The sequence below is a fragment of the Oryctolagus cuniculus genome, chromosome 18 (genome assembly GCF_051225735.1).
Source record: "Oryctolagus cuniculus isolate XC-2025 breed Fujian yellow rabbit chromosome 18, ASM5122573v1, whole genome shotgun sequence".
Classification (NCBI taxonomy): Eukaryota; Metazoa; Chordata; class Mammalia; order Lagomorpha; family Leporidae; genus Oryctolagus; species Oryctolagus cuniculus.
Window position 1 is genome coordinate 19,683,833 of NC_142884.1, and position 16,585 is coordinate 19,700,417.

The 16,585-nt window shown below is 54.5% G+C and overlaps 1 protein-coding gene across 1 annotated transcript; it reads right to left on the reverse strand.

Moving 5' to 3' along the window:
- Positions 1-12,906: 12,906 nt before the first annotated feature.
- Positions 12,907-14,913, reverse strand: LOC149120817 (major allergen I polypeptide chain 2-like). The gene is made up of 3 exons (XM_089319315.1): positions 14,841-14,913; positions 13,893-14,074; positions 12,907-13,148 (listed from the first exon to the last, which is right to left on the reverse strand). Exons 1-3 carry the CDS (start codon positions 14,908-14,910, stop codon positions 13,035-13,037), a joined length of 366 nt encoding a protein of 121 aa, XP_089175441.1. The 5' UTR covers positions 14,911-14,913; the 3' UTR covers positions 12,907-13,034.
- Between the last annotated feature and the right edge of the window lie 1,672 nt (positions 14,914-16,585).

Sequence of the window (16,585 nt, forward strand, 5' to 3'; positions counted from 1 at the left end):
GGCAGGAGAGAGGATTTCTGGATCATGGCCAGGGGCGTTCATGCCCCCTGACCTTTAGGTCCTTCTGTCTGGTCAGGGACCCCTTCCCACCCCTTATGTCCCTTGGGCCTGGAGGTGGGAGGTCTCATATCCATCTATAGGTGGGCACCACTGCCACCGTGCATGGCCACACACTGAGCAGCCGAGCAGGTCTCCCTGCAGAGGGTGGGGCAGCAGAGTGGCAGCTGCTGTGCAGTCTTGGGCACGCGCCCGGCTCTGAGCCGGTGTGCTCACGGTGACGCTGGGACTCTCACTGCCGCTCTGAAGGAGGCTAGCTGGCTACGCCTGGTCAGTGACGCGTGTGCCCTGTGGATCTCGGCCACGGCGACGGAGATCACACCCCTACCCACCCCGCCCCACACTGCACCCCTGCAGGAACAACACGGACAGCCCTGGATCCAGCCGCCACTGGCAGTCACGGCAGCCGGCCCCGCTGCACCGCCCGCCTCCCACACCCACGCCCAGTGTCTGGTCCAGCACTGAGCAGACTCTGTGCAATGCGGGCTTTTATTGTTGCCTCCTCCTTTGAGAGGCTGCCAGTGCGCGGGGCTGCACCTGCTGAGAACGTAGGCCCAGGGTGGCCCTGGGTCTTCTGGCCGGGAGGGCTCCCTTAACAAAGAGGATCTGAGAAGATTTTACTCTGCAAAGAGAAGTTGGGACACCTGGTGAGGCCGGGGCCCATAGACACCTGCAGGGCGCAGGCACAGGGCACTTCCTGGGGAGGAGCTGCAGCCTGGCACTGGATCTGGGCAGCTGAAGTCAGATCCTCTCCTACACCCTGGGTGCCTGAGAAGCTCTCCTAAAAATCCTTCCCTTGATGAGGAATGAGGGGGAGGTTCTCTGTGGGGGGTGCAGGCGAGGCTGGGACAGGCAGGGGCTACACAGAAGGCCTGGCAAGGTGGCAGTGGCACCGGGGGCCTCCAGGAATGCACAGACCCCAGTCCGCTGGCCCCTTCTGTCTCTGGCACACTTGCAGCCTAGCAGTGCCCGTCCCTGCCTGTGCTCCACCTGCAGTCAGGGTTTGGTCTGCTTTTTCCCCAGCTGTCGCCAGGCCCGGGAGGACAGGAAGGGCTGTTGGAGGTCTAATTCCAGGCTCCGGAGCCCCAGATGGCCGTTTGGGGTCCAGGGAGAAGGAAACATGAGGTCTGGGGGTGGAGGAGGGCACCTGAGGGGTCAGGGTGAGTTAGTGAGATTTGAAGGCAGACAGCACCCAGTGGTCACCGCTTGGAGAAGATTCGACTCGGGCGCTGGAGAGGCTGTGGGCAGGGAGGCCAGAGCTGAGATTTTACAGAGGCAGGGCTGCCGTGGGGACAGCGGCCCTGGAGGGTCTTGGGCCTGCCTGGGGGAGCTGAACAGCCATGGAGCCCAGGGCTCCGGGTCCACACAGTCTCGCTCCCTGTCCTTTCCCACACCGTGGGGGGGGCGGTCCCCAACTCTGCGTCCTCATCTGGAGGTTCTTCCCACAGAGTCCCAGGCCCGGCTGTGGTGGGCACGAGGAGTGCCCCCTCCCCAGGGCCCCGGAAGGAGCCGGTGTTGGGCCAGGCCCAGCTGGACTCACCACGGCACTGATCGCGTGCCCCTTCTCCTCTGCTGTCAGTTTCCCATCTCGCACTGCTTCAGCGCAAGGGCTGCACTAGCGGGTCACTTTGGTAATTTTGCACATAGGAAATATACTCATCGGAGGGTCCTGACAGAAATTCATAAACAGCTGTCTGCACAGCCGGCAGATGTCACAACCTGAAGAGAAACAGAAGGCATGGGTCACGGCAGGTGCGTCCCTTCACCCGCCCTGGGAGCCAGCACTGCCCTGGAAAGCTGGCCCCTGCCCCCAGAGCACCCCCAGCCCAGGCGCCCGTGGCTGGCACCCACTGGCAAGAGAGAACAGGAGCCAGGCAGAGCCGAGCAGCACCAGGCAAGCAGCAGGCTTCATGGTGCAGGGACAGCCGCTCTGACCGCGGGGCCCTTTTATACCTGCTCCGGGCCGTCAGTAGGGCAGGAGGGGCCTGTCCTCCCCCAGGGTGGGTGTGTTCCCTCCCCGCCCCTCCCAGGCCACAGCTTGCATGACCTGCAGTTGCAGAGGGTGCACGTGGGTGTGTGTTGATGTTGGCCGAGTCCAGCCCTGGGTTAACACAGGGGTTGGCTCCTTCTCCCTCTCTTTCCAGGGACCTGACACGCACCCATGCCGGGGTGCAGGGAAGGCGCAGAACCAGTGTAAACCCTGCCTGGGCAAGGGGAGAAAGCACCACACAGGGCCTCTGGAGCCCTGGGCCAGCTCAGCCTCTCGCACCTTGGCTGGGACCCTGACGACCAGCTGCTGTGACTATGGGAACCGCAGGAGACCCAGTGCCAGTGTGGCGGGCAGGCCGGAGCGCAGGTCCTCTGCTTCTCTCCTGCACTCACGGCCCTGAAGTCCAGGGAGCACGGGGTAGACCAGTTGTCTCTAAAGACCTACTTGGTATTTGACCGCATTTTGTTCTTTGGGGCTAGAGGGCCCTGGCTGGACTGGGACAGATGCCCAGGTCCTTGTCTTCCCGTGGGGAGAACAAACTGGGACACAGAGAGAAGTACAGCCTTGTCGAAAGGCAGGGGTGGTGCCCGGCTTCTGCATCTCTTCCAGCGCCTGTGCTCCCCACCAGATGCCCCAGGGGAGCCCAGCTCCCTTCTGTCCCTGGCTTCCCCGCACACACCCTCTCCCACCTTGCTGCCGCTGCCAGCTCCTGCCCCAGTCTCCCTCCCTCCATGGCCTCCTTCCATTTTGTTTTTTTTTTTTTTTTTAATTTATTTGAAAGCCACAGTTACAGAGAAGCATTGACAGAGTCAGAGAGAGAGCAAGAGGTCTTCCACCCGCTGGTTCACTCCCCAGATGGCCACAACAGCCGGAGCTGCGTCCATCCGAAGCCAGGAGCTTCTTCAGGGTCTCCCATGTGGGTGCAGGGGCCCAAGGACCTGGGCCATCTTCTACTGCTCTCCCAGGCCATAGCAGAGAGCTAGATCGGAAGAGGAATGGCTGGGTCTAGAACCGGCACCCATATGGTGAGGGAAGTCTTGGCAGCTGCAAGTTCACCTCCCCCACACAGGGGCTGGCCGGAAGCTGGCCAGGAAGCAGCAGTGGGACAGGACTCTAGGCGTTCTGATCTGGGATGCCCACATCCTAAGCAGCAGTGGAACCCGCTGTGCCCCAGCACCTGCCCCGCACGTGAGTTCTTGCTGTGGCAGGACTGGGCTGGTAGAGGGAAGCTTGTGCTAAGGCGAGTTCTGCTTCCTTGGCTTGCTCTGCTCTCGTCCACCTGCACACGCTTGCCTTCCGCTGTCCACTGTGGCCAGGAGCAGCAAGAGGGCCTGGTGGGGAGCACTGATGTGCTTGGGGCTCCCCAGGGTGCAGCCCAGGAGCCCAAGTCAGACTCTTCCCCCTGTGAATTCCCCGGTCCCAGACATTCTGTAGGAGTGACAGCAAGGCTCAGCCCAGCGCACACTCGCCCCTGCGCGCTCGGGCTCGCCCTCCCCTGTCTTCAGTTCTTCATGGTTTCCCTCCCTTGTGGAGGGATGGGAGCTCCAGGAACATGAGGGCTGTCAGAGGAGCTGAGGGCGTGGCCTGCTTCTCCGAAGTCTCTAAACAAGGACAAGTTCACATGGGTAGGAGAGAACTTCAATAAGTTTATGGAAATTAGCATTTAAAGTGTAGGGGCCACGGTGGTGCTACAGCAGGGTAAGCAGCCACTTGCAATGATGGCATCCCATAGTGGAGAGCCGGTTTGAGTCCGGGCTGCTCAGCTTCGGATCCAGCTCTCTGCTAACAGGCCTGGGAAAGCAGTGGAAGACGGCCCCAATATGTGGGCCGCTGCTCCCGCATGGGAGTCACAGTTGGAATTCTGGTTCCTGACCTTGACTTGGCATAGAACTGGACCTCAAGCAGTTTTGGGGAATCAACCAGTAATTGAAGGATTTGTCTCTCTCTTTCACTGTCACTCTACCTTTTGAATAAATAAATAATTCCCTTTTTTTAAAGATTTATTTATTTATTTGAAAGTCAGAGTTACACAGAGAGAGGAGAGGCAGAGACAGAGAGAGAGGTCTTCCATCCGCTGGTTCACTCCCCAGATGGCCACAACGGCTGGAGCTGTGCCGATCCAAAGACAGGAGCCAGGAGCTTCTTCTGTGCCTTGCACATGGGTGCAGGGGACCAAGGACATGGGATATCTTCTACTGCTTTCCCAGGCCATAGCAGAGAGCTGGATCAAAAGAGGAGCAGCTGGCCGGCGCCGCGGCTCAATAGGCTAATCCTCCACTTAGCGGCGCCGGCACACTGGGTTCTAGTCCCGGTCGGGGCGCCAGATTCTTTTCTGGTTGCCCCTCTTCCAGGCCAGCTCTGTGCTGTGGCCCGGGAAGGCAGTGGAGAATGGCCCAAGTGCTTGGGCCCTGCACCCCATGGGAGACTAGGAGAAGCACCTGGCTCCTGCCTTCGGATCAGCGCGGTGCTCCGGCCACAGCACGCCAGCTGTGCTGGCCATTGGAGGGTGAACCAATGGCAAGAGGAAGACCTTTCTCTCTGTCTCTCTCTCTCACTATCCACTCTGCCTGTCAAAAAAAAAAAAAAAAAAAAAAAAAAAAAAAAAAAAAAGAGGAGCAGCTGGGACTAGAACCGGTGCCCATATGGGATGCTGGTGCCTCAGGGAAGGGCATTAACCCACTGGGCCACTGTGCCAGCCCCAATAATTCCTTTTTAAAAATAGTAAGCTGGGGCCGGTGCAGCCAGCTTGAGACCTGGCTGCTCCACTTCCAATCCAGCTCTCTGCTATGGCCTGGGAAGGCAGTAGAAGATGGCCCTTGCACCCACGTCGGAGACCAGGAAGAAGCTCCTGGCTCCTGCCTTTGGACCGGCACAGCTCTGGCTATTGGGGCCAGTTGAGGAGTGAACCAGCAGATGGAAGACCTCTCTCTCTCTCTCCCTCTGCCTCTCCTCTCTGTAATTCTGACTTTTAAATAAATAAATAAATCTAAAAAAAAAAACACAGTAAGCTTATTTCACTTCAAAAATTTCAAAAGTCACATATGACTTTTCCATAAAATGAATCTTCCATTACGTTTTTGAAGGTCTTTTGTGAATGTGTAGATATTGCCTCACATTAATTAAAAAAAAAAGACTTGTTTTATTTATTTGAAAGACAGAGTTAGGGAGAGAGAAAAAAAGAGAGAGAGATAGGTCTTCTATCCGCTGATTCACTCCCCAAATGACCAAAATGGCCGGAGCTGTGCTGATTAGAAGCCAGAAACCAAGAGCTTCTTCTGGGTCTCCCACGCAGGTGCAGGGGCCCAAGGACTTGGGCCATCTTCTACTGATTTCCTAGGCCATAGCAGGGAGCTGGATTGGAAGTGGAAGAGCCAGACTTGGCCAGCAATTATATGGGATGCCAGCACTGCAGGCCAGGGCTTTACAGCCACTGAGCCACAAGCCAGCCACTCACATTAATTTTTAAAAGTGCAGGTTTTAGATGTCACAATATGTCAAAATCAGGGTCCATGTTGTGGCTTAACCGGTAAAGCTGCTGCCTGCTGTGCTGGTATCCCATGTGGGCGCCAGTACCAGTCCCGGCTGCTCCACTTTCCATCCAGCTCTCTGCTAATGGCCTGGGAAAGCAGTGGAAGATGACCCAAGTGCTTGGGCCCCTGCACCCAAATGGGAGACCCAGAGGAGGCCCAGCTGCCATTGCAGCCATTTGGGGAGTGAACCAACGGACTGAAATTCTTCTCTCTCTCTCTCTCTCTCTCTCTCTCTCTCTCTCTGCCTCTCTGTGACTCTGCCTTCCAAATGAATTCAAGATTAAGCACTTTTGTTTTCTTTTGGCTGGAGGCACTCTATCACCAACAATGACAGAATACGGTTTGCTGGGCATCAGAGCAGAAAAGACACACAATTATTTCGAGCCCAGGGAGAACCCTGTGCCAAACAGGATTCACATCCGGCAACTGCTTTAGGCAAAGAAGCACCCAGAGCTGAGCGCCAGCTGCCCTTTGTCCACCTGTCCTCGGGGCTGGGAGCTTTCTCAGCCTGTCCTGAGTTTTCTGACCTTGCCACTCTAGGGGAGGCCTGGCCAGGGATGACCCAATGTCCCCTACACTGAGCTTGTCAGGGGACTTCTTGTAGTTTGGACTAGGGTTGGAGAGTTTGGGAAGAAAACCAAAGAAATCAGGTCGCTTCTTGTCACCTGGCATCCAGGTGCATGACAGCTGTGGCTGACCACGGGTTATCACCAGAGCACTGTTCACGTCTGCCAGGGAGGGGCAGTAGCTCCCCCTGCTGGAGCGGAGTCAGCCATTGACTACTTGGGGTCTCTCAGGAGTATTTGTCTTCTCCATCCGTCTGCTTATGCAGTCAACTGTTTGTATCAGGATGCACTCACATGTGGGGTTTTATTCATGGTTATAACCTGATATTAAGTTACTCATCTTGCTGCTCACCGGGTTCCAGATAAGAGCACAGGCAGCTGTCTCGGGCTCGCTTCTGGTAGTGTTTCCATGGACACCCTCATCTTTTTACCTCCAACACACTGTGCTCCTACATCGGAGGCTGGGGGAGCTCTCTGGAGGGTCTAGGCAGAGCAGCACCGTCCCTGGCTGACCCGGTGCGTGGGCCTGTAGGGCTGCAGCCTCAGGGGCCGGAAGGGCTCGGGACAACTCAGTCTGGGGAGATGCCTCTCTCCCGCCACCGCCTGTGGGTGCTGATGGAGGCACGGGGCACTTCAAACCGCCCAGGGGGCCCTGTTCACTGAGGAAGAAGAGGGTGCCAGGAGAAGGGGCCAGGCTGGAGTAATGGGAAAGGCCCAGGACGTCATGAGCTCCCATAGGGTGAGAAGGAGGCTGGAGGAAGGATCCAGCTAGTGAGAGCCTGACCCAGGTTCTCTGCAGCTACAATGCTCCCACCCTCAGCCCCGGGCTGAAACGCAGGCACGCGTCAGTGTTCTGGACAGCATGTTGGCTCCCTTTGGCAGTGTAGACATGACCTTGAGGCCTCCTGTGATTTTTCTCTCTGCATTTAGGGGGATTAGTGCATTGGGAGGCAGGAGAGGCGGGAGGAGGATGTGGCTGGAAAGCCGAGGTGACCCTGGGGCTGGGACAACAGAGCACTTGGCTCAGGATGGAGCCACTCAGAAAGGTCACTTCTCCCCTAGAGCCAACAGCGTCAAATGTCCCCTGCAGCTCGCTCCTCGATGCTTAACCTGTGTGCCACAGTAATTGTGCCATATTTTGTTATTATTTTTAAACATTTCACTTACTTGCAATTTCATTTGAAAAATTGTTTACAAAGACAGGGAGATAGAGCTTTTCCATCACTTTTTTAAAAATATTTATTTATTTATTTATTTGAAAGGCAGAGTTAAAGAGAGGCAGAAGCAGAGAGAGAGAGAGAGAGAGAGAGAGAGAGAGAGGTTTTCCATCTGCTGATTCACTCCCCAAATGACCAAAATTGCCAGAGCTGTGCTGATTAAAAGCTAGAAGCCAAGAGCTTCTTCTGGGTCTCCCATGTTGGAGCAGGGGCCCAAGGACTTGGGCCAACTTCCACTGCTTTCCCAGGCCACAGCAGAGATAGGATTGGAAGTGGAGCAGCCGGGACTTGAACCGGTGCCCATAGAGGATGCCGGCACTGCAGGCGGCGGCTTTACCTGGTCCACATCAGCACAGGCCCCAGAACCTGCCACTCTGATACAGGCTGCAGGCATCTTACTGGGGCTACCTAACGACTGCATCAAATGAGTGCCCCCATAGGACTGGACACGAGCTGCGGCCTGACCTGAGTTGCTCTGTTTTGTCTCTGGATGATTTCCAGTCATTCTTTCTGTCCTCTCTGTTTCTAACCAGTTGCACAACTACCATCCACTCAAAAGCCAGCCTTGTAAGAATGCTAGCTATGAGGACTGCTTACACCGAGTGCTGGGGAAATGTGTTCAGTGCCCTCCTTGGTAAGGTTAAACTTGCTTGTTCTGGCTTCTGTGACCAGTGCTTGGCTTTGAAGAAACTCTTGGCTCCCGGCTTCGGATAGGCATAGCTGTGGTTGTTGTGCCCATTTGGGAAATGAACCAACGGACAGAAGATCTCTCTCTCTCTCTCTCTCTCTCTCTCTCTCTCTCTCTCTTCCTCTGTCTCTCTGTAGCTATGCTTTTCAAATAAATAAAATAAATCTTTTATTAAATTTATTTGAAATAATTACACACACAGAGAGAGAGAGAGAGAGAGAGGTCTTCCATCCGCTGGTTCACTCCCCAGTTGGCCACAATGGCCAGAGCTGTGCCAATCCGAAGCCAGGAGCCAGGAGCTTCTTCCATGTCTCCCACGCAGGTGCAAGGGCCCAAGGGCTTGAACCATTTCTACTGCTTTCCCAGGCCACAGCAGAGAGCTGGATCGGAAGTGGAGCAGCCAGGACTCAAGCTGGCTCCCATATGGGATACCAGTGCTTCAGGCCAGGGCTTCAACCTGCTGACAGTGCCGATCCTCAAAATTACTTTTAATAAAAGTTGTGACACTCAAATAGGTGCACAATAGGGACTGGGGAAAAAAATTCACCATTTTTCTCTTCCCAGCAAAAAGCAGCGTGCACAGCCGCCCTCCCTAGTGGATTCGTACAACTTTACCTTTAAAAAAGCAAGGGATGGGGGACCAGCTTTGTGGCAAGCCTGTAAAGCCACCAGCTGTGACATCAGCATTCCTGGCAGGCTGCGATTTGAGTCCCAGCTGCTCCATTTAAAGTCCAGCTCCTCACAAGAGCTCTCCACTCCCAAGGCTGCACTTACAGACTGGGTTCTCGTGTCCGTTTGCATACAGTTTAATGAGAGCTTGGGCTCCGACAGGGCTTCACGCCAGGGTCTTGGAAGGTGATCTTCTGGGGTCAGAAAGATCAGCTTTGCACACTGTGTTGCCCAAAGAGGATGGCACCAGCAGGTACCAGGGTAGATCAAAAGGTTCCAGGAGGCTGGCGCCATGGCTCACTTGGCTAATCCTCTGCCTGCGGCACCAGCACCCTGAGTTCTAGTCCTAGTTGGGGTGCCAGATTCTGTCCCGGTTGCTCCTCTTCCAGTCTAGCTCTCTGCTCTGGCCCAGGAAGGCAGTGGAGGATGGCCCAAGTGCTTGCGCCCTGCACCCGCATGGGAGACCAGGAGGAAGCACCTGGTTTTTGGCTTTGGATGGGCGCAGTGCCGGCCATAGCGGCCATTTGGGGGGTGAACCAACGGAAGGAAGATCTTTCTCTCTGTCTCTCTCTCTCACTGTCTAACTCTACCTGTCCAAAAAAAAAAAAAAAAGGTTCAAGATGTTCCAGGAAAAATAGAATCAAAAAGCCTAGATTTAGGCTTGCGGCTGCCCCTGCACGCCCCGCTCTGTATGAGTGATCGGCATAGTGGGGTCAAGGTGAGGGACGGCCCCAGCCGCACAGTTGCACATCCTTCACTGCACTTCCCGGGCCACAGCAGAGAGCTGGACTGGAAGAAGGGCAACCGGGACAGAATTCAGCACCCCGATTGGGACCAGAACCCCGGGGTGCTGGTGCCGCAGGCGGAGGATTAGCCTATTGAGCCGCGGCACCGGCCAGTAACTCTTTCAAATAAATAAATCTTAATAAATTCTGGCTGCTCCACTTCCAATCCAGTTCCCACCTAATACACCTGGGAAAGCAACTGAAGATGCCCCAAGTTCCTGGGCTGTTGCACCCACATGGAAGACCTGGGTGAAGCTCCTGACTCCTGGCACAGCCCTGGCCATTGCAGCCATATGGGGAATGAACTACCAGATGGAAGACCTCTCTCCTCTCTGTGTAACTCTACCTTTCTTTTTTTTAAAGATTTATTTATGTATTTATTTATTTGAAACTCAGAGTTACACAGAGAGAAGGAGAGCCAGAGAGAGAGAGAGAGAGAGAGAGAGAGAGAGAGAGAGAGAGAGAGTCTTCCACCCACTGGTTCACTCCCCAATTGGCTGCAACTGCCGGAGCTGAGTTGATCCGAAGCCAGGAGCCAGGAGCTTCTTCTGGGTCTCCCACATGGATGCAGGGGCCCAAGGACATGGGTCATCTTCTGCTGCTTTCCCAGATCATAGCAGAGAGCTGGATTGGAAGTGGAGCAGCCGGGACTAGAACTGGTGCCCATATAGGATGCTGGCACTGCAGGCAGCAGCTTTATCCGCTACTACAACTCTAGCCCTGTAACTTTACCTTTCAAATAAGTAAATATTTTTTTCTAACTTAAAAATAATTTTGATAAGAAAAAACTTTTTTCATTGATTCTTGGTGAACACCTAAGAGGACTGCTAGAGCATATAAGAAATGTAAAATTAATTTTGCAAGACCAGGGCAGCGTAATGGATAAAGTCACCCCTGTGGCGCTGGCATCCCATATGAGCACCGGTTCTAGTCCCAGCTGCTCCACATCTGATCCCGCATATGTTGACTCAAGTCCCTGAGTCCTTGCCACCCCTGTGAAAGGACCAGATTGCATTAAGGGATTCTGATGTTGGCCTAACCCAGCCCTAGCAGTTGCAGGTATTTGGAGAGTAAAACAATGGTTGGAAACACACACACACACACGCACATATATAATCTCCTGGGGTCGGCGCTGTAGTGGGCTGAGCTTCCGCCTGCAGTGCCAGCATCCCATATGGATGCTGGTTCGAGACCTGGCTGCTCCACTTCTGGTCCGGCTCTCTGCTGTGACCTGGGAAAGCAGTAGAAGAAAGCCCAAGTCCTTGGGCCCCTGTGCCTCTGTGTCTCTACCGCTCTCTCTCTCTCTCTCCACCTCTCCTCTCTGTGTGTAGTTCTGATTTTCAAAATGATAAATAAATCTTTAAAAAATATAATCTCCTGTCTTTTTAGTAAAAATGAAAATAAGCAAAATTCTTAAAAATAATAACAAATATGGCACCAGCATTGTGATGCAGTAGGTTAAGCCACTGCCTGCTCTGCTGGCATCCCAGTTCTGATCCAGCTCCCTGCTAATAATGTGGGAAAGCACATATCTGGTAAGAAAGAGCCTGCTGATAGTTTTTGTTCTTCTACATTCTCTGGGTTGACTTCAAGCATTTATTCTTTTGGCTAAACATTAGATCACTCTTCCCTGGAACACTGATTCATATAGATGGATGTGGAATAGCCAACCTGTCTACAATGTCCATTCCACCCACACAAGAGCAGGAGTTGGTTCTTCATCTGTTCAAGGTTCATTCTGTATTTCTCAATAGAAATGTAGACCTTTCAGTGTGACCTACTCATTTAATCCAGCCAACAGGAAGCCCGGGCTTGGTAGCTGTAAGATGAACATCAAATAACCAAACAAGAGGATGCATATTGAGCCAGCACATCAGACAAGAGCCAGGACTCAAGCCTTGACTGTCTCAGCTCCAATGCCCACATCCAGCTTTCTATATTCGACCTTACTGTGGGACCCTGGCCCAGACAGGCAGAGAGAGATGACCGGAAAAGTCACTTTTGTTGTAAACCATTCTCACTTGAACCAGCAGTGATCTGGTTTGCTGGAGCGAAGTCAAACTAGTCTCTGCCCTGTGGACTCCCAGGTGGGCTCCTGGCAAATGCAGTAGCCCATTCGTGCTGTGGGAAGTAGACCCAGAGGGGTCATCACACACCCAGGTGGGAGATCCTACAGGTAAGACTTGAGAGCCTGAGCCCTTTCCACGACAGGGCAATTTCCTCCGGGAATGCTGCCATCCATCCCCTCCTCTGTCCTCCCAGGCCATGGCTGTGTGGGGTCTTGGTCTCTACTGGCAAATTCAAGGGTCAGGGGTCAGTGTTGTGGTGTAGCAGGAAAAGCTGCCACTTGCAGCACCAGATTCCAATATGGGTGCTGGTACATGTCCCAGCAGTTGCACTTTTGATTAAGGTCCCTGCTAATGGCCTGAGAAAAGCAGTAGAATACAGCCCAAGTGCTGAGGCCCCTGACACCCATGTGGGAGACCCAGAGGAGGCTCCTGGCTCCTGGATTTAGCCTGACCCAGCCCATGCCATAGTGGCCATCTGGAGAGTAACTAGTGGACAGAAGACCTAACTTGGTCTCTCCCATTCTTTCTATAACTCTTTCATAAATAAATCTTTTTAAAAAAATCCAGAGGGGTCAGTGCTGTGGTGCAGCAGGTTAAAGCCCTGGCCTGAAGCGCCAGCATCCCCTATGGGCGCCGATTCTAGTCCTGGCTGCTCCTCTTCCAATCCAGCTCTCTGCTATGGCTAGAGGACGGGCCAAGTCCTTGGGCCCCTGCACCCATGTTGGAGACCCGGAAAATGCTCCTGGCTCCTGGCTTCGGATCGGCACAGCTCCGGCCATTGCAGCCTCTGGGAGTGAACCAGTGGATGGAAGACCTCTCTCTCTGTCTTTACCTCTCTCTGTAACTCTGTCTTTCAAGTGAATAAGTAAATCCTTAAAAAAAAAATCCAGAGACAGAAGATGTGAATACCACTGGAGACAAGAGGATTGGTGATGAGCCAGGCCTGGTCAACTCCTGGGGTGATGCCTAACGGGCTAGAGGCTCAGTAACTGTGACAAAGGCAGTGCCCAGACTGCTGTCCGTGGTGCCGACACCATTGTTCTCCATCCATGTGGGTGCAGCCTGTGCTCCAGGTACCTTTCACCCTCACCCAACCTTATTTACAAGTGAGGAAACAGCCTCGGGGAGACAGGGCACCTGGTCAGGAGAAAACAGCCGGTCTGTGGCAGGGTCTGGATCTCTCTCCCTGGATCTCCCTCTGTCTTGTCTGAGTGCAGACCCCAGAGTCTGAATAGCCAATTGGGTCTCTGCTCCCTCCCCCACTGCCTTGTCTCAAGCTTTCCCACCAGTCCCCACAGGCTCCCCACACAGCACACAGACCCAGGCACCCGGAACTGAGCTACACATGTTTTATTAGAATCAGCTGAATGAAGACTAAAGCAGGTGGGGCAGGTGCTGGGTTCCAGCTTCAGGTGAGAAGAGGGCAGGACGATGGCACTCAGATCAGGCGTCAGTGGCAATATTCACCTTCCCAGAGCATTGGCAGGTGCTACGGGAATGGGAAGGGCCTTTATAACTTCCTCCTTGGCTGTCTGCAGTAAGTGGAGTTTGCATTCTTTGCTGCCAGTGATGGATGACTGGAAGAGTCAGAGAGTGGGAACAGAGGTGGCTAGAGGCAGGTCCTGGACCCGGGCAGGGCTACCCAGGACCCCTGGGTCACCCTGGCTCCAACCCACATGTCCACTCCTGGAGATGGGGCTGCATTGGTTAGGGCCAAGAAGAGGATGGCTCCCACATCCCGTGTTAGGACCCGGTCTGAGCATTCTCCCCAGCCAGAGAGGGAAGGAGCTGAGAAGGTTCTGCAGGGCATTGCGTGGCCTGGGCTTGGGGAGGGGCAAGGTGGCTGAGTCTGGGGTGGTGTGAAATCTCTCAGCCCTGAGACCCATCTGCCAGCCATGTTGGCTGCATGGGAGTGCATCATGTGTTGTAAACAGTCCCCCTGGGTCCTCTCTAATGCACATAATAGTTAATTCTGCATTTGGATCAACCTTACTTTTGAAGAATCAGATGCCCAAAGGCAAAGGTTAAAAATCTCCTGCAGTGGAATTCCTCACGCTTTCTGTGTGGCACTGGTATTATTCTTCAATGACCAATTGCATGTGAGTGGTTTAGTGTTTTAGAAACATATGTAGCAAAAGAATGGGCTGCACAGCCTGTGACACACATGGCAAGTGGCTGAAGGTTGTATGTGCTGAAAGAGGGAATAAGACCTGCATGTTTGTGTATCACATCTGTCATGTAGCCCCGATTGCCTGGTCTGTTGGTGCATGGTGGTTTAAGTGTGCTGCTGTGGGGGCAGGGGGACGTGGAGAAGAAGTTACCATGACCCTCAGATCCAAGGCCTTGGCTGCAAGCCCTCCCTCATTGTAGCAGTCCTGGACTTTTCCAAGGGCTTCTTTTTCCGATTCATTAGCATGGACCAAATCCAAAGCTGCGTTCAACAGGTTCCTGTCTCCAATGGGCAGCGTCCCAAAGATCTTATAAAATATTGGGCAACCTACAGCTGAAAACACAACCAGAAAACACCTCATTAGAGGAGCTACCAGGCTAGGAGCCCTGGAGGTCACATTTCCCACCTCTTGAAGGTAGCTCCTGTGTCTGGCATCTCTTGCCTGACCTTCCACAGAGACCCGCTCGCCACCCCTGCACCTCCCAGGACTGCAGCCACTGCAGACAGAGAGCACAAGCCCCATGGGAAGAAGTGAGCAGCAGGTGGAGCCACAAACAAGACCCCCGGCCCTGACCACTGCCCAAGCAGAAGAGCCTGCACACCTGTGCCCTTGATGAAGCACCATCCAGGCGAGCCTTAGGCCCAGCAGCCAAGACGCCAACAGAAACCCCCAGGCCCCACAGGGCAGTGCCCGGGCGCAGGCCTGACACAGACGCTGGGGGACCACAGTTTTGGCTCCAATAGCTGGGCTCCTGGAGACCTGCATTGAGTTCCAACTCCAGGTTAGACTCTGGCTTGGCCCCTGGGCATCCCAGGCACTAGGGGAGTGAACCAGTAGATGGGAACACACTCTCTCTTTCTCTCTCGAGTTTTGTAAAGGAAGCCCCATGTCCCCTATGTGTACAACTAATGACCCCTCCATGCCCAAGCCTCTCCCTCCATCTGAAGACCGACTGCCCCTGGTGTTTTCCGTGGCGTTCCTGGGTAGTGACCTCCCAGCTGCCCCTAAGTCTCTCCCAGAGGCTGCCCAGAGCTCAGCACATCAAGGTGGAATGACTGGCGAGTGACAGCCCAGTTAGGACACCAATTCCCTCCTTACCACTCTCTCCTGGCTGCAAGCCCAGCTCTCCGCTCACCAGCAAGGCCAGCACAAGCAGCGTCCCCTTCATGGTGCAGGCTGCTGCACGCTCCGCTTGCGGCCAGCTTGCCACTGCTTTATAAACTTCTGGCTCCCCACCTGCCTGTGGGCAAGGACCCAGCCCTGTGGTTTCCCAGGTCCGGGGTGAAAAGTATGGGAAGCCTTTCCCGCTGCGAGGAGCAAGCTGGTGGGGATGTTTGCCTGACGCTGTTGGCTTTGGAGGAGAAGTGACCTTTCTGAGTGGCTCCATCCTGAGCCAAGCACTCTGTTTTCCCAGCCCCAGGGTCACCTCGGCTTTCCACATCCTCCTCCCGCCTCTTCTGCCTCCCAGTGCACTAATCCCCTTAAATGCACAGAGAAAAATCACAGGAAGCATCAAGGTCATGTCTACACTGCCAAAGGGAGCCAACACACTGTCCAGAACACTGACGCGTGCCTGCGTTTCAGCCCGGGGCTGAGGGTGGGAGCATCGTAGCTGGGTCAGGCATGGGGGCCCAGGACTGGTGGCCGGGTGGCTTCCTAGGTCTGGCGGTACCCCTTTGCTCTCACTAGCTGGATCCTTCCTCCAGCCTCCTTCTCACCCTATGGGAGCTCATGACGTCCTGGGCCTTTCTTGCTTCCCATTACTCCAGCCTGGCCCCTTCTCCTGGCTCCCTCTTCTTCCTCAGTGAACAGGGCCCCCTGGGCGGTTTGAAGTGCCCCGTGCCTCCATCAGCACCCACAGGCGGTGGCGGGAGAGAGGCATCTCCCCAGACTGAGTTGTCCGGCCCCTGAGAGCTGCAGCTCTACAGGCCCACGCGCCCGGTCAGCCAGGGGCAGTGCTGCTCTGCCTAGACCCTCCAGAGAGCTCCCCCAGCCTCCGATGTAGGAGCACAGTGTTTTGGCTCCAACAAGACGAGGGTGTCCATGGAAACGCTAGCAGAAGCGAGCCTGAGACAGCTGCCTGTGCTCTTATCTGGAACTCGGTGAGCAGCAAGACGAGTAACAATATCGGGTTATAGCCATGAATAAAACCCCACATGTGAGTGCATCCTGATACAAACAGTTGACTGCATAAGCAGACGGATGGAGAAGAGACAAATACTGAGAGACCCCAAGTAGTCAATGGCTAACTCCCCTCCAGCAGGGGGAGCTACTGCCCCTCCCTGGCAGACGTGAACAGTGCTCTGGTGATAACCCGTGGTCAGCCACAGCTGTCATGCACCTGGATGCCAGGTGACAAGAAGCGACCTGATTTCTTTGGTTTTCTTCCCAAACTCTCTAACCCCAGTCCAAGCTACAAGAAGTCCCCTGACAAGCTCAGTGTAGGGGACATTGGGTCATCCCTGGCCAGGCCTCTCCTAGAGTCACAGAAAACCCAGGACAGGCTGAGAAAGCTCCCAGCCCCGAGGACAGGTGGACAAAGGGCAGCTGGCGCTCAGCTCTGGGTGCTTCTTTGCCTAAAGCAGTTGCCGGATGTGAATCCTGTTTGGCACAGGGTTCTCCCTGGGAAAGCAGTAGAAGATGGCCCAGGTCCTTGGGTCCCTGTGCCCACATGGGAGACCAGGGGGAAGCACATGGCTCCTGGCTTCGGTTCGGCACAGCTCCAGTGTTGCAGCCATTTGGGGAGTGAGCCAACAGACTTTCTCTCTGTCTCTCCCTCTCTCTGCATGTGTCTCTCAAATAAATAAATAAAATCTTGTTTGTTTTTTTTTTTTTTTTTTTTT